The sequence below is a fragment of the Gracilinanus agilis genome, chromosome 2 (genome assembly GCF_016433145.1).
Source record: "Gracilinanus agilis isolate LMUSP501 chromosome 2, AgileGrace, whole genome shotgun sequence".
NCBI classification, from domain to species: domain Eukaryota; kingdom Metazoa; phylum Chordata; class Mammalia; order Didelphimorphia; family Didelphidae; genus Gracilinanus; species Gracilinanus agilis.
In genome coordinates this window covers 51,909,986-51,935,709 of record NC_058131.1, presented here as the reverse complement: position 1 = coordinate 51,935,709, position 25,724 = coordinate 51,909,986, and the positions used below count along the sequence as shown (strand labels likewise).

General features: G+C 46.7%; 1 protein-coding gene across 2 annotated transcripts; it reads right to left on the bottom strand.

Annotated features, from left to right (window-relative positions):
* Positions 1–4,422: 4,422 nt before the first annotated feature.
* RNF166 (ring finger protein 166) lies at positions 4,423–25,720 on the bottom strand. 2 transcript variants are annotated; one of them, XM_044660530.1, is made up of 6 exons: positions 25,435–25,720; positions 17,437–17,593; positions 15,144–15,256; positions 13,697–13,811; positions 8,937–9,044; positions 4,423–5,867 (listed from the first exon to the last, which is right to left on the bottom strand). In XM_044660530.1, exons 1-6 carry the CDS (start codon positions 25,629–25,631, stop codon positions 5,802–5,804), a joined length of 756 nt encoding a protein of 251 aa, XP_044516465.1. In that variant the 5' UTR covers positions 25,632–25,720; the 3' UTR covers positions 4,423–5,801. The 2 variants fall into 2 exon arrangements, with proteins under 2 accessions (XP_044516465.1, XP_044516466.1); XM_044660531.1 differs by lacking the exon at positions 17,437–17,593 and having other exon boundaries at positions 15,144–15,211; positions 25,476–25,703.
* Positions 25,721–25,724: the final 4 nt, after the last annotated feature.

Below are 25,724 nucleotides of genomic sequence, written 5' to 3'. Positions count from 1 at the left end.
ATATATATATATATATATAACTCTTTTAAATAAATTTATATTACATATCTTAAATAAATCATCTTTTAAAACATATTTTAATTTTTTTCAATGAACAAAAATCTCATTTTTTTCTCTCATCACTCTCATTAAAAAAGAAAGGAAATCTTTTAAAAAAATGCATAGGCCAACCACAACAAATTCCTTCATTGTCTATGTCTAAAAAAAAGTATCTTACTCTACACAGAGATCATTATGCTTCCATAAGGAGATGTGCAACATTCGTCTTTATTGGTTGTTTGGAATTGTGGTTAGTTATTGCATTGATTAGAGTTCTTAACTCATAGTTATTTCTTTACAGAGTTATTATATAATGGTATTCTGGTTCTGTGCACTTCATTCTGCATCAGTTCATACAAGTCTTCTCAGATTTCTCAGTATTTTCTTTTTAAAATTTTTTATTTTTTCCCTTAATTACATGAAAAAAAAAAAACAATTTCTTTATCCTTTTTCTTAAAGTTTGGGCCAAATTCTCATTCTCCGTCCATCCCCTCCCCACTCCTTGATATAGTAAGCAATCTCTCGGTATTCTTTCAAACAATATGGTTATTTGAGATGATAAAGATGGAACAGACTGAAATAGGAAAAAGAGGTCAGGTAGGTTGGGAGGAATTTGGCATCAGTGGTTGGTTATATGGGACCAGTAAACAAAAGCAAACATTTTCCTAGATGCAAGTCATGAATATCCCATTGTTTATTTTAAATGATAGTGATTCTTTAAGTTGGGGAGAGAGGACATCCTAAAAACCATAGTGGGGCAGGTAGGTGGCTCAGTGGATAGAGAGCCAAGCCTGGAGATAGGAGGACCTGGGTTCAAATCTGGCCTCTGACACTTCCTAGTTATGTGACCCTGGGCAAGCCACTTTACCCCAATTGCCTAGTTTTCCCCATCCTTCTGCCTTGGAAATAAATCAATACTTAGTACTGATTTTAAGACAGAAGGTAAGGGTTTAAAAAACAAAATAAAAACCAAAGGGGAAACCCAGCATGGGGAAGAAACTCCCAGGTGACTGTCTAAATGACCCGGTGCTGAGAACAAGGATAAACTAGAAACCCACCTCGGCATCCTCCATCCCAGGCAGGAAGCTTATCCAACATTGCATGCTCTGTGGTCTAGGCTAGGATAGAGCAAGAGCAGCATGGGAGATGTACAGGGAAGCCAGAGGCAAAGCGGCTCTGTTCTACCTTCTGGAGAGGTAAGAGAGGAAGATGGAGAAGCTGGGAGACCAAGAGCCCAAAGCACTGGGCAGGAGGCCAAACGTGTCAGATTAGCGAGCTCCGATAATCAGACTGGCAGTAAGCCAGGAGCCAACAGAGAAAGCAGTTGGGAAGAGAGGACTTCAGCGGGATAGACCTTACGAGTCATTTATCAGCTACGAGCGAGGCACTTGCAGATGGAGTCGGAATTTCTCGTCAAGGGCTTCCCTTGGGGCTGGATCACTGCCTCTGGAAGATCAAACGATTCAGGATGATAGCTCCAGCTGGAGACATCATCTAGTCTGTTCCCTTGCCTTCAGGTTGATCTCCATTCTAACCCACTCCAGACAGATGAGTTTGGGAGAAAGGAACCAGAAACCAGAGACTCCCAGCATCCTTTTTAAGTTTGGGGCAGTTAAGATGGCTCAGTGGATAGAGAGCCAGACCTGGAGTCAGGAAGACTCCATTTCCCAAGTTTAAAACTAGCCTGACACTGTGTGGCCCCGGGCAAGTCACTTTACTTTGCCTTGGTTTCCTCATCTATAAAAAGAGCTGGAGCAGTATCTATGCCAGAAAATCTCAAATGGGGTCACAGAGTAGAACATGAAAAATGAGTGAATCCTCTGTAAATTGTATTGTTAAGAATTATCTTTGGTTAGAGTAGGAATTTCAGGAATTGAGCAGTCTAGGGATTTTCTAGGTCTTTTTAAAAACACTTTTTATCGATGTCTTGTTTTTACATCATCTTAATATCCCAATGTATTCTTCAGTACCCTACTCTCTGACAACCATCCCTTGGAATAAATTAAAAAAAAAAAAAAGGAAAAGCAGTTCAGCAAAATTAGCCAATGCACGTCAAGAATGATAGTCTATCCCATGTCTATTGTCTTTTACATTTTCAAAGAGAGGAGGGAGTGCATTCTCCTCTGATGCCAAGCATGCTTGGTCATTATAATTGCACTGGGTTCAGTACTTGAAAGAGGAAAGACTTTTGCTTCAGATCTAAATGTCGATCCAGAAATAGGACTTTTTATTTTTAAACCCTTACTTTGTCTTTGAATCAATACTAAATATTGGTTCCAAGGCAGAAGAGTAGTAAGGGCTAGGCAACTGAGGTAAAGTGGTTTGCCCAGGGTTACCCAGCTAGTTAGTATCTGAGGTCACATTTGAACCCAAGACCTCCCATCTCCAGACCTGATTATCCATTGAGACACCTAGCTGCCCCCCCACCCCTATGACTATTCTCATGTTATAGTTTGTAATGAGTGTGTTTGCCACTTCTTTTTACCTTTGCTTGAGATCTCTCTGTGCATGGTCAATTTTTATAAAAAGTCCACCTGATGCTGAGAAATATGTATATTCTTTTGCAGTCCCATTTAGAAGATGCCATTAGTCTTTCAACTTAGTTCTCCATGAGTTTATTTGGTTCCACATTTTCCCTTTTATCTGTTAGCCTTATTGAAAATTGAGAGGGATATTAAAATGTCACTATTGTGTTATTATTTATATCTTCTTGTAGCTCAATTGTTTCATTTATGAATTTGCTAACACATTGGGGGTACATAATTTTATGACTGATGGTTTGTGGTCTCTTCTTCCTATCAGCATATTAGTTTTCTTGTCCATTATTTAGTTTCTTCCTTTATTTTTGCTTTGTTAGATAACATGATGGCAACTCCTGCTTTTTTGAATTTACCTAATGAAAAAAATCTCCTATCCTTTAGTCTTTTGGGTCCCCCCCCCCAAAACCCTTACCTTCCATCTTGGAGGCAATACACTGTATTGGCTCCAAGGCAGAAGAGTGGTAAAGGTAGGTGACTTGCCCAGGGTCACACAGCTGGGAAGTGTCTGAGGCCGGGTTTGAACCTAGGACCTCCTGTCTCTAGGTCTGGCTCTCAATCCACTGAGCTACCCAGCTGCCCCCTGAAAAAATGTTTTTTGCAAGGAATAGATGAAGGGATTTTTTTAATCCAACCTTTTTCCATTTTATTATTCGATCCATTCACGTTTAGAGTGTGTTTTTTTGTCTGCAATATTGAATTTTCATTTTTTCTTGTCTATTCTCTTCCCCTCATCTCTGATCCCCATTCCCGTTGGTTACCCTTTTCCCTTTGGGGTTTGCTTATTAATTCCTTGCTTTCACCTAGTTTTCTGCCCTTTCCCTTCCCTTCCATCCCCTCGTCCCCACGTCAGCAGTTCAGGGCCGCCTTGTTGCTGTTCTGGGCCCGACTTCCATAGCGAGCTCTAGCCCAAGGCCGGCCCTGCCCAGGAGAGGGTGGAAGGTGGAGGCGGGTCCTTGGCTTGCCTAGTGCAGCCTCGCTGCTGGCAGAGGGGGAAGGCGTGCGGAGGCGGCTCAGGGCAGACGGTGGCTCGTGAGTTTTTATCTTCTGGATTCTGGGGGTCCCAGGCCGTGGTGTCAAACTCCAACAGAACGAGGCTCCCCGCAGGCCGGACTTACCAGGACCCCCGTTAGCCAGCATCCACCAAGAGCACCTTAATCTTGACAAAGAGCGTTACAATTCATTTTCCCTCCTAACTAGGAGGCAGGCAGTATGAACGCCCCCGTTTTGGAGGAGGCGGAGGTGAAGCGATTCAGCCAGTCCTACATCTGGTGTGAGGCGGGATTCAAACCCAGGTCTTCCCGACTCCGACATGCCACCCAGCTACCTGCTCCGGTCAGAAAGGACTGCCGAGCACCCCTCTCCAACGGCTGTCCTCAAATCCAAATTCTGGCTGGATTTCCAATCAGGCCCTGAAGGCCTGCCTCGCGCGATCCTTCCACGTGTTGGCGTTTCTGGTCAGCTCTGGGGGAAAGGCTTGGGCGGCCAGACTGCCCGAGAATTCATTCTCAGACGGGGCCTCCTTCCCTGACAAAGGCCGCCGCGAGGGTAAGCAGATGGCTGGCCGAGGGAGCTCGAAGCGCTCACCAGAGCCCAAAGAACAGAAACCACCAGGAGGCGGCCGGGGGACGAGGGGCCGTTCAGAGCGCCGTAAGCCAGGACAGACAGCCATGAGAGAGCCGCGGCGTGGGCTCGAGCCAAGGACTGTGTGGAGGAGGCCCTTTCGGGCCCCGAGGCTGGGCCGGGGCCTGCCAGCGAGCCCGTCTCCCTGTGGAAGTCCGACGTGACGGGCTCTCCAGACGCCCAAACGGCCCTCGGAGAACAAAGGGCACCCGTCTCATCTGGCTGAAGATGCTCTCAAACTTTTTATTTTATTTTTTAAAAAAGACAACAATAATTTATATCATTAAACAAACCAGAAAGCTTAACGAACTTCTTCCCAAACCCCAATGCTGAGCGCAGGTGCTGCTGAGGAAAGCTGGCCCACGGCTCCCACGGCTCCCCTGGCCTGGGCCGCCCCCACGCCTCTTTGGAAAGGTGGTGAGAGGGAGCAGGGAGCCGCCCCTTCCCTTCCCTTCTCCCCTCTGCTCTGGTCTTCCCTAAGCCTGGGAGCCGCTCCGCTGTCTGCACTAGGTCAAGGTCCGTCGGGCCGGGCCCGCAGAAGCCCAGCAGCCAAGCCTGCCCCGGGGATTTCGGCAGCATCGCTGCTTGCACAGTGGGCTGGGAGCCTCTTTCTTGTTATTAGCAAAAGGTAAACAGACACAACAAAAACCTTAAAAATATAGAAATAATCTAATGAACGTGGCCACCTCAAAAATCACACAAGCACGAGTGGAAAAACCCCTCTTAATTCCAGTTTTGGTTCTGGCTTCCCCGGGCTCCCTATCACTCCCCCTATGCTGATCCTATCCTAGGTTTGTTTTTGATTTTTTTTAAAAAATATATTTTTTTAAATGTTCCATAAAAATACTATTGTTCCTAGTCAAACACAGATATTGCAATATGAAGAGTAACTGCTTTTTCCTCGCTCTATAAAATGTGAAAAGGTTATCACACTGGTTAATATAGAAAAATGCCAGAATCTCTAAGTATCACAAAAGCTGGTACCAAATGAGCAAGGTGGAAACTTTACTGAATGCCAGGTGTTAGGATGGGGCTTGGGAAAGCGTTCCTCGCGCTCAGGTCTTCAGCCAAGTTCCTCTCTCACCTCTCCAGTCCCTCACGTCTAACCTGTCTGGATCAGCAATAATATAGAGTTAGGGCTCTCCACGGAGTCATCTTTAGAAGCATGAAAGCCACATCGCTGTGGAGGAAAAAAGACAGCTCAAGGCTTGAGGCTCAGATTTTCAAGAGCTAAACATTCCTCTGTCTACTCAGCTGCCCTCTAGGGATCCTCTGGGTTTCCCAACACCCAACAAAGAGCTTCCCTTTTGCCAGAAGAGAGGTGAAAGTCCTCGTTCAGACTGAACCTCTGACTTGGTCAAAGGCACAGCAATCTTTTCCCACCCGTGGGAGGGCACTGAGGGGTGGCCCCTGGGGTTGGCCTGCTCTCCTTGTGCAAGGAATAAAGATTCCACCTTATTAAAAAAGGTGCAATTCAAATAAAGGTGACGGGGAGGCCTAACTGCTAGGGAATGCTGAAGAATGAGCAAGCCTCTTGTCCCTCCATGTGGAAAAGGTGACTTTTGACCACAGATTTGGGTTTGGGCCCAGCCGCGGCTGCCTTCAGTTCTCCGAGAGGGACAGCGCCAGAGCGGCCTGAAATGCAGCTTCTTCATCGATGTTATAGTCCTGGAAGAAAGAAGTGGGATAGAGAACGAGTATAAACAGGAGATCCATCAAGTTAGTCCTCAAAAGGTAAGTAGTTTTAAAAAGAAATACAAACGACCAGGAACCATAAAGAAAAAAACTCCAGAGCCCCGATGAGAAATGCAAATCCAAAGCCTTAGTAAGGCTCTGCCACACGCTGGCCCAAATGGTAAAGCTGGAACCGTTCATGCTAGAGGGTGCCCAAAGCCAGGCACACTCATACAGTGTTGGTGGAACTGTGAATTGCTCTAATTCTTCTGGAAAGTCATTTGGAATTATACACACAGGGTTCTGTTCCTACTGTTGAAAAAGCAGTCTCACGACTGGGCTTGGACTGCCAGAAAGTTGAAGACAGAGAAAAGCCTCACCCACACCAAAATGTTAAGAGTAACACTGAAATAAAGCAGATGCCCATCAACTCGGAGAAGTCTGACCTAATCCTGGTAAAGAAATGGGAGAATCTCTGTGCTGCTATAAGGAAGAATGGCCAGATAGAGACAGACGCGGAGCGACACGCAGAGCGAGGGCCCATCCATGGCGAGTGACGGCGGGAGAAACACAACCGTCCAGACAGCGCAGGGTCTTCCCAGAACCAGGTGCCCAGCCCCCAACCACCGCCTCCCCCTCTGCCCAATCACACCATCTGGATCTGCGCTTCTCACGCCTACCTAAACACCACGGCTGACTGAAAGCCACAAACAAGCTCTGTAGGAGCTGGCAAAGTGCTTCACAAACGGGGGCTCCCTGGACACTCACGACCACCCCAGAGGAGGGTAAGTGACTTGTCCAGGGCCACTTAGCCAGGGTCTGGGGCTAGAGCTCCCCTCACATGTCCTCCGACTCCAGTGCTTCATCTGTGGTGGTGCCTCGCTGCCTCTAATCCCATCTAGGACATCCTCAAGGGGCCGTCCAGCTTCTCCTTGAAGACTTCCACAGATGGGGAACTCACCACCTTTCAGGACAGCTGTTCTACTTTTGGAAAGCTCTCAGCATTTGCAAGATTTCCTTCTCATGTACCTTAAATCTACCCATCGCAATGTTTAGCCACCATTTCTGGCTGGACACTCAGGACAAAGCTCAGGGCTTCAATATGTCAGGGGCCCCTTTCCCTGCCTCCTCCAAGTCATCTCTTGTCGGGCCTAACTCCCTAATTACGCCAATAAATCCTCTACTCCTTGTAAAAATTTAACCCCTCTGGTTCTCAGCTGCAGAAGGCCATTATCTTGTCTGTCTAACAAACCCCATGGGGGTGGGCTGTGATACCTCTTCCTGTCCTGAAGTCTTACTTCAGCCTTTTTAAATTTTCTCCTTAGCATCGGCCCCATCCTGACACCCCTGCATGAACTGAGGTTCTGGAATACAGAAAGCCTGGATGTGAGCAGAGGGCTTGGATTCTAATCCTGCCTGTACCACTGATTCCTGGTGCAGTGTGCTCTAGGGGCCTTCTAGCTCTACGCCTGCGAGCCTGTGGTTCTTCTGAACTGTTCCTCGGGAAAGATCAAGTTCTAAAATGCGTGAAGGGCTCTCATGAAAGAGACACAAATGCAGAAGCAGGAGGTGGGGGCCACAGAGGCACACGTAGGTCAGTCTAAGGGATCCCCCCTTCTTCCTCCTCCACTCCCAGAGCCCCGTCCTCAAGAGAGGTGAGTGGCCCTGGGAGACAGGGCGCTCCCCATCCCTGGAGGGCTCCCCGCAAGGCTCTGCCCAGAGGGTTTCTGTGGCCTAGAGCCTGGCCAGACGGAGACAGGAGCTGCGGCCCCCTCCCTCTGAGGATGGCCGGGGGCATTCCCTTCTCTAGACCTCGCCCACTCGAGGACTCGTGGCATGTTAGCATGACGTGAGGAGCCCCCTTCTTCTCCCGAGAGGCTGGCCCGCTGCCCAGTGAAGCCTGGGGGCCGCGGAGAGGCCGCCCTTCAGACATGCCGGGGCTGGTAAGCCCATGGAAGGGGGCGAGGTGAGGAGGCCACGGGAGGCTCTGACTCAGCACCTTAATGGGAGCGAAATGACAACCTGCGGGCGGCTCTGGAGGCTGCTCCCTCTGCTGGCCCGAGGAGTCTGGGGGCAGGGCTAGTAAGCCGAGGCGCCGGGCACAGTCCTGCCCATCACCCAGCTTCCTGGTCCATGAACCCAGGGAACTAGACGGCCTTCTGGGTCTTTTCCAGCTCAAATCTCAGAATTCTCTGGCTCGGATGCGCTGTGATGCTGCGCACTGGCTAGGACAAGGCGCTTTTGTGATTATTACGACCAGGAGAGCAGGTGCTGATGGGGGGGACATGTGGGGAGGTTGGGAATCTGAAGAAAAGGCTCAAACCCAATTCCTAGAGAGGATAAATGGTCAAAAATCAACCTAGGAAGACGGCAGCTTGGTAGGTGAAAAGCTAAACCGCCGACTCCTTCCAAACCAATCTTTACAATAAAATTCCTAGAGAGCTCAAAGACTTTCCCGAGAGTGGAGGAGGGTCCTCAGACCATCAGGCTCCGGAGCAAGGAGAGGATGGAAGTGAAAGGCAGGCACAGCCCTCAACCAGACTACAAGGCTGCCCCGCCATGCTGCTGATGGAGAGGGAATGGGGACACCCTGGGAGAGGGAGAATCACTGCCTCTGGGGTCCCCTCCCTGGGGCTGCTCTTGGGGAGGCTTTCACTCTATTACTCGGACCCAGAGGACAAGGGGAGGCACTGCCAAGAGGGGATGACCAGAGCTGAGGCTCCCTCTAAGCCTAGGCATCTCTTTCTACCCAAATGTAAGGAGGAGGCCGAGGCGGTCAGAGGGGAGAAAGCTGGGGAGTGACCGGAGGGGCAGAGCCCCAGGCTTCTGCGGCCTTTAAGCTCCAGCAGGACACACTTCCTCCCTCCACGGGAGCCTCCCCCAGCCCCTCTTCTTTCCTGGGCCTCTCATCACCCCGCAGACGTTTGCTCTTTCTGCATCCCCAGCTCTCCGCCTGGTGCCTGGCACAGAGCAGGTGCTCTGTAAATGTTTACCGCCTGACCCCAGGCATGGAAATGGAGGGCGGCCTCCCCTTCCCCAAGCCCGGGCCGGGCACTCACTCACCACAAAAGTGTCATAGGAGAATTTGTGTCGATGGAGGAGGTGCTGCAGGAAGTTGGCGCTCTTGTAGCTGGGGTCCCCCCAGGGCATGGCTGAACAGATGGGGCAGACCTGAAACACAAGACCCAATGAGGCCCCGGCGCTTCCTCGGAGGAGCAGAAGCTCACACTTCCCAAGTGAAGGCTGGGCCTAATCAGGCTCCAGTCCATGTCAGGACAGCCCAAGTGGCCCCCCTGCTCCTCTGCACCCTGATGCCACCCCTCAAACCTAGACAAGCCAAGCAGACCTATTAACCTCAAGTTTGAGAGCCTGCATTCAGCACGGTGCTGGGCACCCCGATGGTAAGCAGCTGAGACGAAGAGGCTCACACAGAATCTTTTGGGGATGACGACGTCCTCTCCCCCATGTCCGTAGGGGACTTTTTCACCACCAAGCCACCAAGCCTTCTCTGCCCACACGGTGTTCCCTTCCCCTCCCTCAATTCCAATCACAGTTACTAGACTTTTGTGTTCCCTTCTTCTGGGTGTAAAGCCAATGTGGGGAGACGAGACCTACTTCTCCTTGAGATAATGCCCAGTCTCCTCCTGAGGACTACGGATAGATGTGCACCACACAGGAGCTCACTCAGGGATTGTTGACTGACCACTGACTGACCCAAGGGGCTTTTTCTCGCCTTTACACCAGGATAACCAACAGGGCCAAGGAGAAAGTTTTCAGAACCAGGGCCAACAATGCAGGAAGGGAATTTTGTGGCAACAGCACAGCTGACCACAAACAAGCTGGCATGACCTGGTGTGGCAGATAATGCAGAACTGGGAGGCTGGAGATCTGAGCCTGAATCTCTGCTCCTGTAATCACTAGAGCTTTAACTCGGGCCTTGCTGGGCCTCTTGTTTAGTCTTTAAGATAGGGTCATCCTTTCAGGGCCTGGCCACCCAGCTCTCCCACTGACCCCCCCAGTAGCCTGGCACCCTGGGATGCTGCCTTGGCAACAATGACTCCTTCTCCTGCCACTGGTCTGCTTTCTCCCCACAAGCCTCCCTGGCCAGCTCTGGCTACACTTCCATTCCTCTCCTCCCACTCCTCACTTGGAGGTTGGAGATAAAGAGGTTGGAATGCTCCTTGTGTAATGAGTACTCCCCATTGCCACTTCCAAACTCTCCCTCTGCCATCATCATCATTCAGGTCAGCAGCCTTTCCTCTTATGCGGTTCATTCAATCCATATTTATCACTTAATGGAGAATCTGCTGGCTGTTGCATCCTGACCTCCAGGACACTCTTCTTTCCTCTATGAGTTCAGTTCCTGACTCAAGTTTTCCAAAAATCTCCCCAGTTTCTCAATTTATTCATTTCCCATGACAGGGTCCTCAGCTCTATAAGGTCATCCCCTTTTAATCTTGCCATCACTCACATGTGTTGGACTTCAATGTTCATGAACTCCTAAATTCTTACATCTAACTCTAGTAGTATAAAGTACAAAAAAAAAAGTATAAAGTATAAAGTAGCATTATATAATATTTATAGTAATAGAAGAGAATTACAAAGCCTAACCTTATTCCTTTTTTCAAAAGTTTGATGTATTTTGTACATTATTAAAAAATTATTACAAAAATTTTTAAAATACCCTTTCTTTCCATCTTAGAATCAATCCTGTCTATTGATTCCAAGGCAGAAGAGGAAGTTAGGGCTAAGTAGTGGGGGTTAAGTGACTTGCCCAGGGTCATATAGCTAGCAAGTGTTTGAGGCCAGATTGGAATCCAGGACCTCTCTTCTCTAGTCTTGGCTCTCAATCCATTTAGCCACCTAGTTTCCCCCTTGCATTATAACCACTTACTGATGACCCCTATTCCAGGAGAAGGCTCTCACACAAATTAAAACTAATACAGTAACCTCATCTGAAAGGAATGATATTTCAAATCTGTAGCATGTTCTATTCCATTAAAAAACAAAAACAATAGAAACTATTTTCTCTCCCTCTTCCTTTTTTCCCCATTGGGAAAAAGGAAAAGAAAAGCAATTTTTTGTAACCTGCATCATCAAGCAGAACAGTGACTTATTAAGCATCCTATATCCCTAACTTTTCTGTCACGGAGAGCATGTGTCACTTTTGACCTTCTGGAATTAAGAATGATCATTACACTGGCCCAAGTGACTCCAGCTTTCAAAGCTGCTTGTCTTGATAGAGTTGTTACTGCATCGTCCTCATCATAAGCTCAGATCCCTCCATCCCTCAGTTCTTCCCCAGGCTGACACCTCCCATGTGTTACACCCTCCTTTCTCTATCTTGAGCTCTTCTACCATGCCCTGTTCTCTAAGTCCCCTTTTCCTATCAATGATTCTGCCAAGCCCTATCCTTGGATTACTTCCCTTGACCTGCTGCCTTTTCTCCTATTTGCATCCTGCTAAAAGACAAAATCATGCTGACTAGGGCTACTCTAATTTATGGTACATGATCTCAACTGGGCTCTCAATGTGGCGAGGGCTACCTTTTATATCTCCATAATCAATTCACTATTTCCCTCACCACCATGGCTTTTCCAAACCTTCTCATCCTTTCTCTGCCCCCATCCTCTTAGCTGAGAACCTAGTCTCATAGCTCACTGAAAAAACTGAGCCACTGTGAGAGCTCCCTTTTCTCCCTCTTCTTCATCTCCCATGCCTCGGATGGTTTCTGCCACTATCTCCTTCTTTCATCCCCCCTTCTCTTGGCTAAGGCAAACCTCTCTATATGCAAGTGATCCCATTCTTTCTTCTTTTCTTGGGCAGACTGCCCCCTCCATCATTCCTATTCTTTCAGTAGTCTCAGCTTCTCCCTGTCCAGTGGCCACTTTCTTGGTGGCCTGCATACATGACCACAACTCCCCATTCTCACAAAATTGTCAGTTGCTCTACTCCATCCAGCCCAGCTATTGTTTTATCTTTCCTCTTTTCTGTGGCTGAACTCTGAACAAGTCAACTGCACTCGTCTACACTTCCTTCCTCTCCTCTCAACTCGTTTCTGACCTCATGATTCAGCTGAAACTTGTCTCCAAGCTCACTGTCAAGGCCTTTTTTCATCACCAATTGAGCCTTTGCTCAACCCTCATTCTTGAACTCTGACATTGATGTTCACGCTCTTCTCTGCGGTCCAGGCTCTGTAGTTGGACCTTTACCGGGGCCACACGCACTAACTGTGGGGGACCCTAAGACTGTCCTGGACCCTCTTCTCCCTGTACTATTGTGCTTGGTGATCTCCTCAGCAACATGGGATCAATGAACACCTCTATGACGTTGATCCTCAGACTCATTAAGTCAGCCCTACCAACCACTCTCTTGACCTCTAGTCTTGGTTGCTTGTTGGATATCTTGGATCAGATGTCCAGTAGATGCCTTAAACTGAGAATGTCCCAAACTAAGCCCATTATGTTTCTTCCCAGGGGCAACTGGGTAGCTCAGTGGATTGAGAGCCAGGCCTTAGAGACAGGAGGTTCTAGGTTCAAATCTGGCCTCAGACAATTCTTAGCTGTGTGACCCTGGGCAAGTCACTTAACCCCCATTGCCTACCCTTACCGCTCTTCTGCCTTGGAGTCAATATACAGTATTGACTCCAAGATAGAAGGTAAGTTAAAAAAAAACAAAAACAAAAACAAAAACAAAAAAAAAAAAACGTTTCTTCCCAATCCCTCCCTTTTTCCACACTTTCTTACTGGGTACCAGTATTCTCCCAGTTCCCCAGGCAGGCAGCCTAGGTGTCTGGCACCCCTGACTCCTCATTCTCTTTCATCCCCCAAACCTAATGTATTGCCAAGCCCTGTTGATCCTACCTTAGAAACATCTCTCATACACATCCCTTTCTTTCTCCTCTACCATGACCAGGTCCTAACACCTAGACTACTGCCTCTAAGCTCTCCCCAGTTCAGCCTAGCTTTCTTTCAGCTGTCACACTGACCTTCCTTAAGCTTAGGTCCGACCATAACCCATCTCTATTTAAGAAACTACAGTGACTCCCTATTATCTCTTTTCAAAATTTAATACATTTTTTATGGCTCTTAAAAAATCTTTCTTTAAAACTTTTTAAAAAAATTATCTGAGCTGGGCAAGTCACTTGACCCCCATTGCCCACCCTTACCACTCTTTTGCCTTGGAGCCAATACAAAGTATTGACTCCAAGATGGAAGGTAAGGGTTTAAAAAAAAAAAAGAGTTATCTGAGATCAAATATGAAATCTTCTTGGCCTTTAGAGTGCTTATTGATCTGACCCCTTCCTACTCATTGCAATGGTGTCTTCTTACATCTTACTTCATCCCCAACCCCACATCCTCTGTATCCAGGAATACTGGCCTCCTCACTGTTCCTTGCATGTGATCCACTGTGACCTGTCACCTTCATTTCCAGCCTATGCTTGGAATGCTTTCTCTTTTTGTTTCTGACTCTTGCCTTCTTGCAAAGCTCACTTTAATTCCCAGCAGAAGGAGTCAGAAGCCTTTCCTGGTCCTCCTTAATGTTAATGCCTTTATCCGCTACCCCATCAGCATCTTGCCTGTACACAAGTATAGCATGCTGTCTCCCCCATAAGACGGTGAGATTCTTGAGAACTGTTTCTACATTTCTGTGTATCCCCAGGGCTCAGCACAGTATCTGACATGTAGATGAACTTAATAAACGGCTGCTGACTGATTATAAAGCAGCATTTTAAATCTGAACTATTGCCATCATTACTAGCATGTGTATACATGTTCCCTGATCTTACGCCCACATGGGAACTCTGCCCAGAGCACACTCACCACTCGGTTTGGGTCATTGCGGTGATTCTCCATGCAATGCTTCACCAACTCCTGCTGGTCCAGATTTCGGGCTCCACAGTATGGACAGACAAAAGTGGATCTGTTTGGGATATTGCTGAGCAGTGTGTAAGAGAAGAGAGGTAGTTAGGGTGGAGACAACCACTGTTCAGGAATCATGGGGCAGAGGCTGACAGAGATCCTAGAACTAGCACTTGAAGAACTTCAGAGATCCTTCAGGTCAATGCCCCCATTTTGCAGATGAAGAAATGAGGTCCAAAACATTGAGCAGCTTCAAACAATGGCTGTTACTGAGGCTGGTCCATGCCCATGAACTGCTTACTACCCTGGAGCAGGTCTTGAGTGTTTACTATCTTTCCACCTTCTGACCCACCTACATGATTAATGATGCCACAAGGGGATACTATATGGATCCATTTGACAAGGGCCTACTCTACTCTGGGACAGAGAAATCAATGCTGCTGTGCTCAAATACTGCCTCTTCTTAGCTTCTTTTCCCAGGGCTTCACACTCTTTCAACAGGAAGATACAGAGAAATGGTTCTCAAAACTTATTCCTTCTACTTTTAGTGGCCACTACTCATGCTGCTGCCATCCCAATCCCCACCTCCAAAGGCAGAATCTAGGATTGCCCATCAGTCAAGGGAACTGAGCAAACAGAGTTAACACCTCTTCTCCGAAATAAAAAACTGTTACAGCTAGAATCAGTCTGGTTCTGAGGGGTCTCCTGCCCTGAGATCTCCTTGGGCATCTCTTGCCTCTCAGGTTTGGTTGCCTTGTTTTTCTCCTCCCAGCATCTGAAGCCTTTGGGGGAGGAGGTAGGACCCTTGCCCTCTTAAGCTATTCATCCCTTACGGGCTTGACCAATGGAAATTGGAGAAGAACCATTCAAAGAACCTTCAGACAGTAAATATCAGGAAGGAGGGCTGGGCATTTTAAGAACTTAAACTTTTAAGAATGATTTTAAGAAATCAAAAAGGGGAACTTCTAGTAGCCCATCCTGAAAGAAGCCCAACACCACCTTACAATTCACCTAATGCCTCAGGGCATTTTCTGGGACACTGTGTCTGGGTTCCTCTTCCTGGAAGAAGCTGACCAATAGGACAGGGGAACTAAGCATAACTCACTATGGTGCTTTAATGTGTGTAATGAGCTTCCTTCCCAACAATCCTATGATGTATGTAGATCCAGTACTATTATCCCCATATAGACAGAAAAACTGAGGCTCTGTTTTACAGATCACAAGGCTGACTGCTTCCTGAGAAAAAGGTTTCTGTACTTCATCCTCAAGGCTTGCTAAAGGTTCCCAAGAAGAGACCTAAACCAACTCAGGTAAAGAATTTAATCTTGCAGATCCCATCCCATTCTTTCTGTCTCACAGACTATCAGGATTCACGTCAAAGAAGGAAAGTTCAGCTGGGGCTGCTTACCTGGGAATAGGCTGGGAAGTTGGCACTACTGGGACAAATTTGGGACAATTGGCCATCTGCTCCTGGACCTTCATGCAGGAAGAAATGTGCGACCTCATCTTTGCCAGTGTCACCTAGAAGAATGCAAAAGGCAGGAGGAAGAGGTGGTTTTCTCTGGGCATTTCACAGGCTTACCAGAGTAGAAGGCTTTGGATGTTACATTCAGATTGTATTCAGACAAACCCTTTGGACACCAAAAGGGATACAAAGCAGATGATTTTTGTGCAAAGGCTTTGCCACTGAGCCAAAAACAGGAGGAATGCCTTTGGGAGTGAGGAACAAAGGCCTGCATAAAACTATGAGCTGTCCATAGTTCTGGTAATTGCCTCTCAGGAAAGATGGGAGAAAGCCAGTAAAAGTTCAGAGAAGAACAGCAAAAAAGATCAAGGAGATGGGAAAACCTACAATGCGTAGGATCTCTTTTGTCTGGAGAGATGAAGGCAGAGGAGGGAGGTGATGGAAAAACATAGAACAGGGAAGGCTTTAAAAAGGAGGAACAGTGAATGGCAGAATGAAAAGGCAACTCCTTGAAATGAGTCACTGGCAATTTTAGGTCAAAGAAATGCAACCCTGTTGTACACCCTCATCACAAGGTAGAGATTATGAACACAAGAGGTTGTATTGACCCCAAATATATATAAATTCAAAGTAGGTCGGTTGTTAGGTAAAACCAATGGGGAATGATTAAAAAGGATGCAAGGGGTATTCAGATATATCCACTCAATTAAATTCAATCCAAGTAAGCAAATCTGCATTAAGTGCCCATTACCAAGGGATGTGCTAGGCCCTGAGGAAGGCCAGACAAAAGAAGCTGCCCCAAAGGGACTAACATTCCTCTTAGGTGGATCCTACATAAAGGGGAGGGAACAGGAAGGAGGGCACTGGTAATTAGGGGAGGGGTATAAAGAAGGAAGGTTTCAAGGTGGAGGTGGTATCTGAACTGAATATTGAAGATAAGAATTCAGAGGCAGAACTAGGGAGTTTATGTATACAGTGTGACCTTCTGAAAGCAATACTTAACATGTGAAAGGAGAGTTAGGTGAATAAATATGCAAAGAGAAGCTGGAATCAGACTCCAAAGAGGCTAAAATGCTAGAGCTAGGGAACTGGTATTTTCTCCCAGAGGTCACAGGGAGTCACTGACATCTCCCCTGGGTCAATCCTATGTTTCAGAAAGATAGTTTTGAGTATGGCCTGAAAGACCAGAGACGGTAGAGACAAGAAGCAGTAAGGCTAACCAAGAACTATTTTTAAATAAAATTTGACAACACAGACCAGATTTGGGGGGGGAGAAGGAAAGATGGCTGGTGAGGTTAGGCACTTGGGTAACTGGGAGACAAGGTGTTGGGTGTTCAGAAATAGAACTCCCTAACATTTTAAAAAATTAATATCAGGGAAGATGATGTCTGAGGATCAGATACTACCTGGGCAAAATGTGTACAACAGAGTCAAGTTAGAGGGTCTAGCAATATGGCCCTGGAGTTTCTTGGGCTCTTCTTCTCCTCTGTCTAGCCCTGCTAAATGCCTCCCAATTAGAAGGCTGGCCTTTGCCCTAATCCCATCACTACTAGGAGGAAGTCATCAACACCCACTACTTCTAGCTAAAACAGTGGCTCTTACTGTTTGCCCTGGAGCAGAACACTCCCATATATGCAAGTGCGGCCTTCCTTAAATTAGAATGGGAGTTTCTGGAGAACAGACCTCAAGTCTTGCTTTCCTAAGAATGTCTCCCAGCAAAGTGCTTGGCACATGGGTTTTTAATACATACTTTTCTATTCAATTGTGTTCTGTCTCCTTCTAGCCAGAGACTAAAAGAATGTAGCTCTGACTGTAGAATCAGAAATCTTGTCATCCCAGAAGCTTTGGTAAGAAGACATGGGGGTGAATTCACTCACTACCTACATAACACCAGGGGTGATTTCATGAGTGTTTCACCCCCAAGTTCCCAGCTCTCCTGAAGCAATCACTGCCACAGGCTGATTTCTAGGCTGGATGGGTTATAACTGAGTGAGCCATTCAAGACAATTCTCTTGTTCCAGGTGGCTTGACAGAAAGGGCCTGGTAGAATCTGAAAATTACTTCTCATGAGAAATAAAAATCAATACAAAAGAATAAAAGTCCACCTATTATTCCTTACGAGAGCTGTGCATTCAAAGGCAGAAACATAATTCTCCTAATTAATGGGTGAGAACATTTAACCACTCCTGAAAAGTGGAGCCAAATGGGTGCAGGAGACTTCTCACGATGAAGTTACCTTCTTGCTGCAGCCCCGGCAGGGAGCCTTGTAGGATGACAGTTGCTTTTCCACATTGGAGGCTTTGTCCACTTTCTTTGGGTCAAAGGGCATTCGGCAGAGTGGGCAGAGTGGAGATGGCACCTGGAGACATGGCTGCAAACACTCTCCACAGAATCTACAAAGAAACACAACTCCTGAGCCCTTCCTTCTGGGAAGAGGCTTTGTCCAAAGTGCCTCGGCGGTGCTGTCAGGGCAGCACAGTGAGACCCTGAAAATGGTCCCCTTTGGCTTCTGATACATTTTCACCCTTAGTCCCTAGTTTGAGATCCATCTTGTGTTCATCCTTTGTTTGGAAAAGAGGAATTTCTGTCCCTGGGGCAAGTGGCACCAAGAAGGCTTTACCCTGGATGTCTTCTTACCTGTTAACTTTCGAACTTACTGTGTGACCTTGGATAAACAAATTAACCCCTCTAGCCCTCAAGTTAGATCACCTGTAAATGGGTTATGACATTACCGTACCTGCCTAAATGTATACAAAGAATCCCAAGATCTTCTCCAATTATTAATGATGTTTGATGTTATTAATTAATAATGTTTGAGTCAGTAGTTCAGAGTATAGTCTGAGGACCCCTGGGGGTCCCAAAACCTTTTAAGAGGGTCCATAAGCTCAAAACTATTTGAATAATATTAAAACAGTTCTCCCTTTCTGACTATATCAGGATGTGAGGGTGGACTTTTTCTATTTCAACCAAAACAACATTATCACAACAGAATGAATGAAGAAGCGGGTATGAAAATCCAGTTGCCTCCTCTGTCTGAAATGAAAGAGATTTGCAAAAGTATGTAAGACAATGCCATCTCCCCTCACTAATTTTATTAATTTTAAATGTAGAGTTGAAAAGTGTACCATTTTTAATGTCTAATTTGGGAAATGATAATAAATGTAGCCCACAAAACAAATGCTCTTTGAGATCCTTATTTTATAAAAGGAAAGTAGTCCCAAGACCAAAACATTTTAGTGGAAGTCTTAGCCTAAGGAGAGGTTTAACAGTAAAAGCTCATAAACACTGAATATCAGACTCTACCGCCTGCTTCCCTAATGCCTCCAAACACACTAGGAAGACTAGGGTCTTCCTCATCCTCAAAATGGGAGCAATGAGGAGGTGGCAATGGATAGAGTGCCAGGTTTAAGAATCAGGAAGACCTGAATTCAAATCCAGGCTCAGATACCTACTAGCTCTGTGACCCTGGGCAAGTAATTTAACTTGTTTGCCTCAATTTCTTCATCTGCAAAATGGGGATAATAATAGCACCAGGGTCATACAACTAGGAAGTATCTGAGGTCAGATTTGAACCCATGCCTTCCTGACTCCAGGCCTGGCTTTCTATCCACTGAGTCACATAGCTGTTCCCTATAATATCTTTAAAGGGATAGTGCCTACTAAGGTCAACCTAGATAATCTATATAATGTACTTTACAAACATTAAAATACTATATGATGGTCAAATGGTATTACTAATTGTGTGGCCATGGTCAGTCTCTTCTTCTTGATTTCTTCCTCTATAAAATAAGAGGTTAGACAGGTAAAGTCCCACCCCTTATGAACATCCTGTAGTTCTCTAATCCTGTGGCCCAAAATGAGAAACAAAGTTAGTCTTCTACCAGAGTGGTCATTCACACAACCATAGGTTGCAACCACATCAGAAAAAAACTGGAAAAAAGATACCCACTCCCTTCTATCTCTCTCCATGTGGAGCAAAACTCCCACTTCCCTGCTTCTCCACCCACATATCCTTTCCCCTTCCGAGGATGGCAGGGAACAGGTAATGTCCTGGCTATATTTTTCTTTCAAAAACTTCCAGAAAAATCTGATCTTGGGGCAAGAGGAATAGTAGATGCCCCACAGCAAGAACTCATCTGAGGGAAAGGGCATCAGTGGCTCTTAAAGAGTTAATTTCAACCCAAGGGATGTCTGGTTTCCTAATACAAGATTAGATGTCTGATTACCTCAGTCTAATTTTCTCACTCCTTAAGACTTTAGCAAATGCTAGAGGGATGTAAAACCTTGTCAAAGTTTTGTGGGTCCTGCAGGAAAGAGGCAACATTAATATATACTCAGATAGGAGTCTAAACATAGGTTTAGCTAGAGAAAGTGGGGCATGAAGTTTGGGAGAAGGGAATAATAGAAGATTAAGATGAAATACTGTCTTTAAGTAGTTGGTGGGCTGATCCACAGTGAAGGGTCTATTGAGGGCTAAGGGGAGGAAGCAGTGATCTGAATCCTCTAAGACAGCAAGCTTCCTATCTAGTCCACCCATACAGAAAAACTGGCATCCAAAAGGCAAACAAAGAAACAGCTGTAGTTCCAGGCTCCATGGGTTCTTTCTGAGCAGGAGGCAATGCTCAAAGTGGGGTTATGTTTAGACTTGTGAGCAGAATCCATCAGCTCATTTTCTTTGGCCCTCTCCTGCACCATACAATAAGCTGCCATGGACTCCTATTATGTCACTGAGATGCAAAGAGGGCTGCGACCAAATGCTGGTAACTGAGAGACACCTGGATCTTGCTTCCAAAAGGCTGTCATGCACTCTGGGTTCCTAAAAGAAGTCAGGTTTCTTCCCACTCCTCTCTTCTCCCTGCTTTTTCACACATACACCCTTTCCAGCTGGTATTTACAATGACTTCCCACACTGTAGAAGTATGTTCATCACTTAAATGGAAGGAAAAACTAATCAGAGAGAAGGAGCAGTTGTTATTTTCACAGGGCAGAGCTCGTGGGCTTGGGAGTGACACCATTTGTCACTTTCTTCAGGAGGTGAAGTGAAGGGAGATGTGTGAGCTCTCTCCTCTCTCTCTCATACAAGTGGTTTAATATGTAGCACTACCCTTCTCAAACTCCAATTGCTGGGCTCCATACCTATCCCAAGGGCTTGATTATTACAATAGCCATAGAAAAACCTTCCCTATACCATCCTAGTTGGTCAGGCAAAATCAGTTACTGATGGAGAACAAATAAAACCTTAAGGAAAACCATTGCATAATCAGAAAAAGAGGAAGAGAGAAACCAGGCCTGGCTTCCTAGTAGTCACAGCCACTTATTTTCAAGGAAGAAAAATCAAGCAATTTGCCTTAAAAAGTTGAAGTCTGAACTTATCTCAAGCCCTTTATAAAGGAAAGGCAGGGACAGAGCATTTATACAGCACCCACTATGTGCTAGACACCACACTAAGTTCTTTATAAAAATTATCTCAATTAAACTGTACAAGGGCTAAGAATAAAAATCAATTAAATGAACTTACTTCAGAGGGATGGGGGAAGGTAGTAAAGGAAGAGGTCTCAGGTATCTTGAAAGGGCTGGCTGATCTGATATGTGACCAAGACCTGCCTTACAATGACTCAAATAATCATCTCTCTCATCATCATCAACTGACATGTTATTTCAATGTGTCCCATTCCCTTGGGAGGTAGGCAGCAGGACAAAGCATCTAGGCTGTGGATGTTGGTGTCTCCTGGCTCAGTTCAGGTTTTAAGCACAGGTCGTGTCTCCCCCACCCCAGCACGCAACCATGCAGTGATGCTGGACTAGATGAATATAAATGCTCGCTAGGACTTGTCCTGGTATCCAGGTGATCATGGGCTTCTTTAGCTGTATTTATCACCTGAGTGGTGGGGTCAAGTTACTGACCCTGCTTGCATAGAAGAGGACAAAAGAAACCCCTTCTCTGGAACTGCAGTGGGAAGCAGAGTCTAGAGGACCAGGATGAGCCACTCTCCCAGATGCAGATAAAGCTGAAGATTTGAAAGACTGAACCTACAAGGACAAGGGCTGGAGTTAGTAGACTCAGGCTCCAATCCTGCTCCAGGCTCTTAGGAGCTGGGCTTTAACCTAATAGGGATTCAGTTTCCTTATCAGAAAATAGGGCTGATAATATTTGCACTACCTAAATCACACATCTGATGTAAGCGAAGTTCTGCCAACTTTAAGACCAACATAAATAAGTTGTTATATACTCAGCAGATGCAGCCCTCAGAGCTAGCTTTGGGAAAGGCAGGGTTATCCCAGATTAAACCTGACCTAAAAAGAGTGCAACAGCCTTGGGGCAAGACATTTCCTGTGGCCTCAAGCTGTGGAGGTAAGGTACAAGGTGCCCCCATGAAGGACTGACTTCTGAGTCTTATAAGCCCACATGACTCATCTCAATTAACTATACAAAGTCTGTGCAAAATGGGTCAAATCTGCCACCCAAGTCTTAGTTTTATGTAGTCCCCTTTCCCCCACCCTCTGTGAAGCCTCCTTTGGCAGCAGGGACAACTGGGAAAAGAATCTGTAGGTAGGGTACTCTACTCTGCAGTGCCAGAGTAACCCCATCCTGCCCAAGAGGAAAGATAGGGGCCCTCTTCTTGACATCTGCCAGAGGCTAAAGGACACCAATCAGGAGGCTAGACCTCTATTTCAATGACTATTTCATTTCAGAGAGCCAGTTATTAAGTATTTGGCAAGAGTCTGGTGTGGTGCTAAGTTTGGAGATACAAACAGAAGCAAGCAAGAAAGGCTGGGTCTTCAAGGAGCTCACAATCTAATGGGGAATAAGGAGAGGGGAGGGGCACAGGGGCATGGAGGAGCTAACCTGGGAGTGACTTGGAAGCAGAGCCAAAGGTCTTGGCAGAAGGGTGATGAAGATAGTTACTGGAGAAGCGACAGTGCGGGGTGGAGATGGCCTGGAATTGGTCTAGCCACCCTGCACAGGGTCAGATTTACAGAGCCAGATTACAGGGGCCAGCCCCTTAATTTTATGTAGGAGAAAATGACAGCTTAGTGTAGGGCAGTGACTTGTACTGGAAGTTGGCTAAAACCCCAGACCTCTTCCTCCTCATTCCAGGCTTCTTTTAACCCTATCACCCTGCTGCTCTGATTCTCTTCCCTCTTTGCACCCTGCAGATTTTAATCCCACTAATTCTATCCACCTAAAGGTCTCCTTCAGCTGATCTCTAATAATATACACAAACATTTGCTTATACCTCTCCAATTTCCTTGGGGCCTCTGGGATGCTTGCTGTTAGGTGTACCAGATGCTAGCAAGTCTGTGAAATACCTGGGCCCCAGAGGTCTCTCTCAAACAAGTAACTTTTACTGAGTTTCCTTCATAACTCTACTTTAACAAATAAATGAACTGGGAATATTTGAAGGCAAGAGTAATGTGACACAATTCAAAGGAAAAAAAAGGCTGCAAAAATTGAGGTGTAAGTGCGAAGGGCAGGATATAATCAAGTCTAAACACTCTATTCTATTTGTCTAAGACTAAAAATTACCTACTTACCAGAAAAGATTGTCTGCTAGAGCCACCCAAACCAAATAGGCTTCAGTCCCCAAATGAATGGGATTTATCCAAAGGTTAGAAATTGGATATATGGATTTGGTTCTAAGATAGTGGTGCAAATCTCCCTACAAATGAGAGACTGAGGATTCACCTAAGGACTGTACAGATATGAGACCAGGTGAGATTACTGATTGTGAGCACTGCTTCCCATTCATCAATTAGTAGGTATGCATGATAAAAAGGAGGCAGTCACCATGGACTTCTAGGTTTGAGCATAAGGCTTGCTCAACCTTCAATTATTAGCTATTCTCTTCCAAGAGTTACGATTATTAAGTGTTGTCCCTGGGGTTTTCTTGCAAAAGGTACTGGAGTAGTTTGACATTTCCATCTCTAATGGATTAAGGTAAACAGAGGTAAAGTGACTTGCCCGGGATCACACATTGGGGCCAAATCTTAATTCAGATTTTTCTGACTCCAGGCCCAGTGCTCTATCCAGAGCCAGTTACCTGCCTCCAACTGAGTGTTAGAAAAGGTAATATAGGCGTGGATGATCCAGGGCCTTTCCCTAACAAAAGGAAAAAACCCTCCTATTTTGTGGGAGGTGATTGCGCAATACCAAGGGGTTTGGAGGAGCTAAGCAGACAAAATATGCAAGGCAGCAGTAATTAACTTAGCTGGCATAGTGCTAGATAAGAAGAATGGGAGAATAGGATAATGGAAAAACTGTTTTGTGATTCATTCCTTTTTTTGTGCTGGTTTGAGATGGTACTTTAGTGATAAAAAAAATAAAAATCAAAAGAGCACACTAACGAGAGGCACAAGTCCTGAGAAAAGCAAAATAAGAATCTCTATGGGGAAGGAGCTAGAGATGGAATACTGACAGTGAATCAGTGAGCCCAAAGAAAACTGGCTAGAGAGGTGGTTGGAAATGAAGCTTCCATAAAAAGTTCTTCATATTCTATGGGATCCATAATTTCTTTTTATGAAAGAATGGCCTAATTTGCATTAGGCTGCAGAAGATACTGAAATTTCAAAGATCTGCAGTCAAAAAACTTTCCTACACATAGTATCTCTTTAAACTAGAAACGGAACTGAGAGCTCACAACAAGCAAAGTCAAATCACATGGAATCACACTGAGAGGATTCTAAATATAGGACCAGAAGAAGCTACAACAAAGTTCTCCCCCAAGGATTTCTAGACTTTACAGTACCATATGGAGAAAACACTATATTTAAAAGTCATACATTTGTTTCTGAGAGTGTCTGCCAACATGATACCCACCCAAATGAAGGCCAAGTCAGAGCATCCCTGTGGGAGGGAGGGCACCTTGGCTGCCACCCTAAAGGGGATGAGGAGGTAAGCCAGGGGCTCTCTCTACTGCAGCCGCCTTCTTAGGGTTGAGTGGCAGCCACACACCCACTGCTGCAAACAGCAGTTCCTGCCCTCGGTGTTGTGAGCCAGGGAAAACTCAGCCAGCCTCCTTTGTTTTCAAAACCTTCCAGGGCCTTGTCCCAGCCTGGTACAACCTATTTTAACCCCCCACCAAGCCCTGAGAGAAAACCTCATCTTTTCTTGGGCATTAAGTAACTGCTGCTGCTGCTGCTGGGAGGAGGCCTCAGGCTCTTCACCCCATCTGAGAATCAAAGACAGAGTTCTGGAAAGGGGCCAAGAGGTCGGCTTGTCCAACCCTCTCAATTTTCCACATGAGCAAACTGAGGTACTGAAAGAAAATTAAACTTGTTCAAGGTCACCCTGCTAGTAAGTGATAATTAGATCCTCTGATTCCCCCATTTTTGTATTTCTCACTTAGTGGGCATCTTACTCCCTTCCCTTGGGATATTCTCTCCCCTTTATCCTGTCTCCATCTGGTTTGCATGCCAACTCCCATTTTAGACACTGAACTTCTGCTCTCCTGAATAAGGCTTGAGGCCCTCCTGCTTCCTCCCACTGAGAAGGGGGAGCCTACAAGTCATTGCTGAGAGAAGGGAAGGGGATGGCCTATTTCTGTACCACTCCCAGGGTCCTCCCTCACTAAACCCTAAGGAACACCTCCCCCCAAATCAAGCCTTGTTTTTCCACTGGAGCTGGCTCTGCAAGGGCTTCTCTTAACTCTCTTTAGGGGGAGCAAGCCGAGGACCTCCCCGACGAACCTTCCTCCTTGCAGGGCTGAACCTCCTATAAGGAAGGGGAGTTACAGACCCTACTCCTTCTCCAAGAGAACATGGGGGGGGGGGGAATGTCACAGCTTCCCCCTTTAGCAGGGCAAGGGGAGTACAGTCAGACAAGGCCCACACCTCGCTTCTCCTCCTACAGGGCTGGTGGGGAGGGTCACAGCTTCCACCCCCTCCCAGCTCCCTCTTGCAGCAGGGCAGAGGTGGCAGTCCCACTTCTCTTTCTGCAGTGGGGAGGGGAGTCTTAGCTTCCGACCCCACCAGCTCCCTCCTCTATCAGCAGAGGTGGGGGTTGGCAGCCCCCATCTCCTTCTCTTCGCCCCCACCACAAAGAAGTGAGAAGGGAATAGATTACTACTACTACTAGCGTTGCTGCCGCTACCACTCGCTTTCAAGCCTGAGTCCCGGCGGACAAAGCGTCTAGTCCGGCCGCACCGAGGGGAGGGGTTGCTCTTCTCTTCCGCCTCCAGTTCTACAGATAGGTAAACTGAGGCCACCGCCCGCTCACCGCACGCCTAGGCCTTACGTGTGTCCGCAGCTGCCGATGGCCACAGGCCGGTAGTAGACCTCCAGGCAGATGGGGCAGCTGTACTGGGCCTCCAGGCCGCTTTCGCCTCCGGCACCGGGCCCGGTCGGGGGCTGCGGTGAGCTGGCTGGGGCCGCAGAGGGCGGCGGGTGCTGCCGCTGCTGCGCCGAGGCCACCAGGCTGCGGAACATCGCCATTGCGGGGCCCGGCCCGCCCCTGCCCGCCGGCCCCAGCCCGCTAGCCCCGCTCGCTCCCAGTGCGGGGCTCGGGCTCGGACTCCGTCTCGGTCC

Coding starts and splice junctions, on each gene's coding strand:
- RNF166 (XM_044660530.1), bottom strand. CDS start 25,631: ATGGCGATGTTCCGCAGCCTGGTGGCCTCGGCGCAGCAGCGGCAGCAC. Junction 15,257..17,436: donor GCCGGGGCTGCAGCAAGAAG/GTAACTTCATCG, acceptor GCATTCTTCTAG/GTGACACTGGCAAAGATGAG. Junction 9,045..13,696: donor GCAATGACCCAAACCGAGTG/GTGAGTGTGCTC, acceptor CTTGTGTTTCAG/GTCTGCCCCATCTGTTCAGC.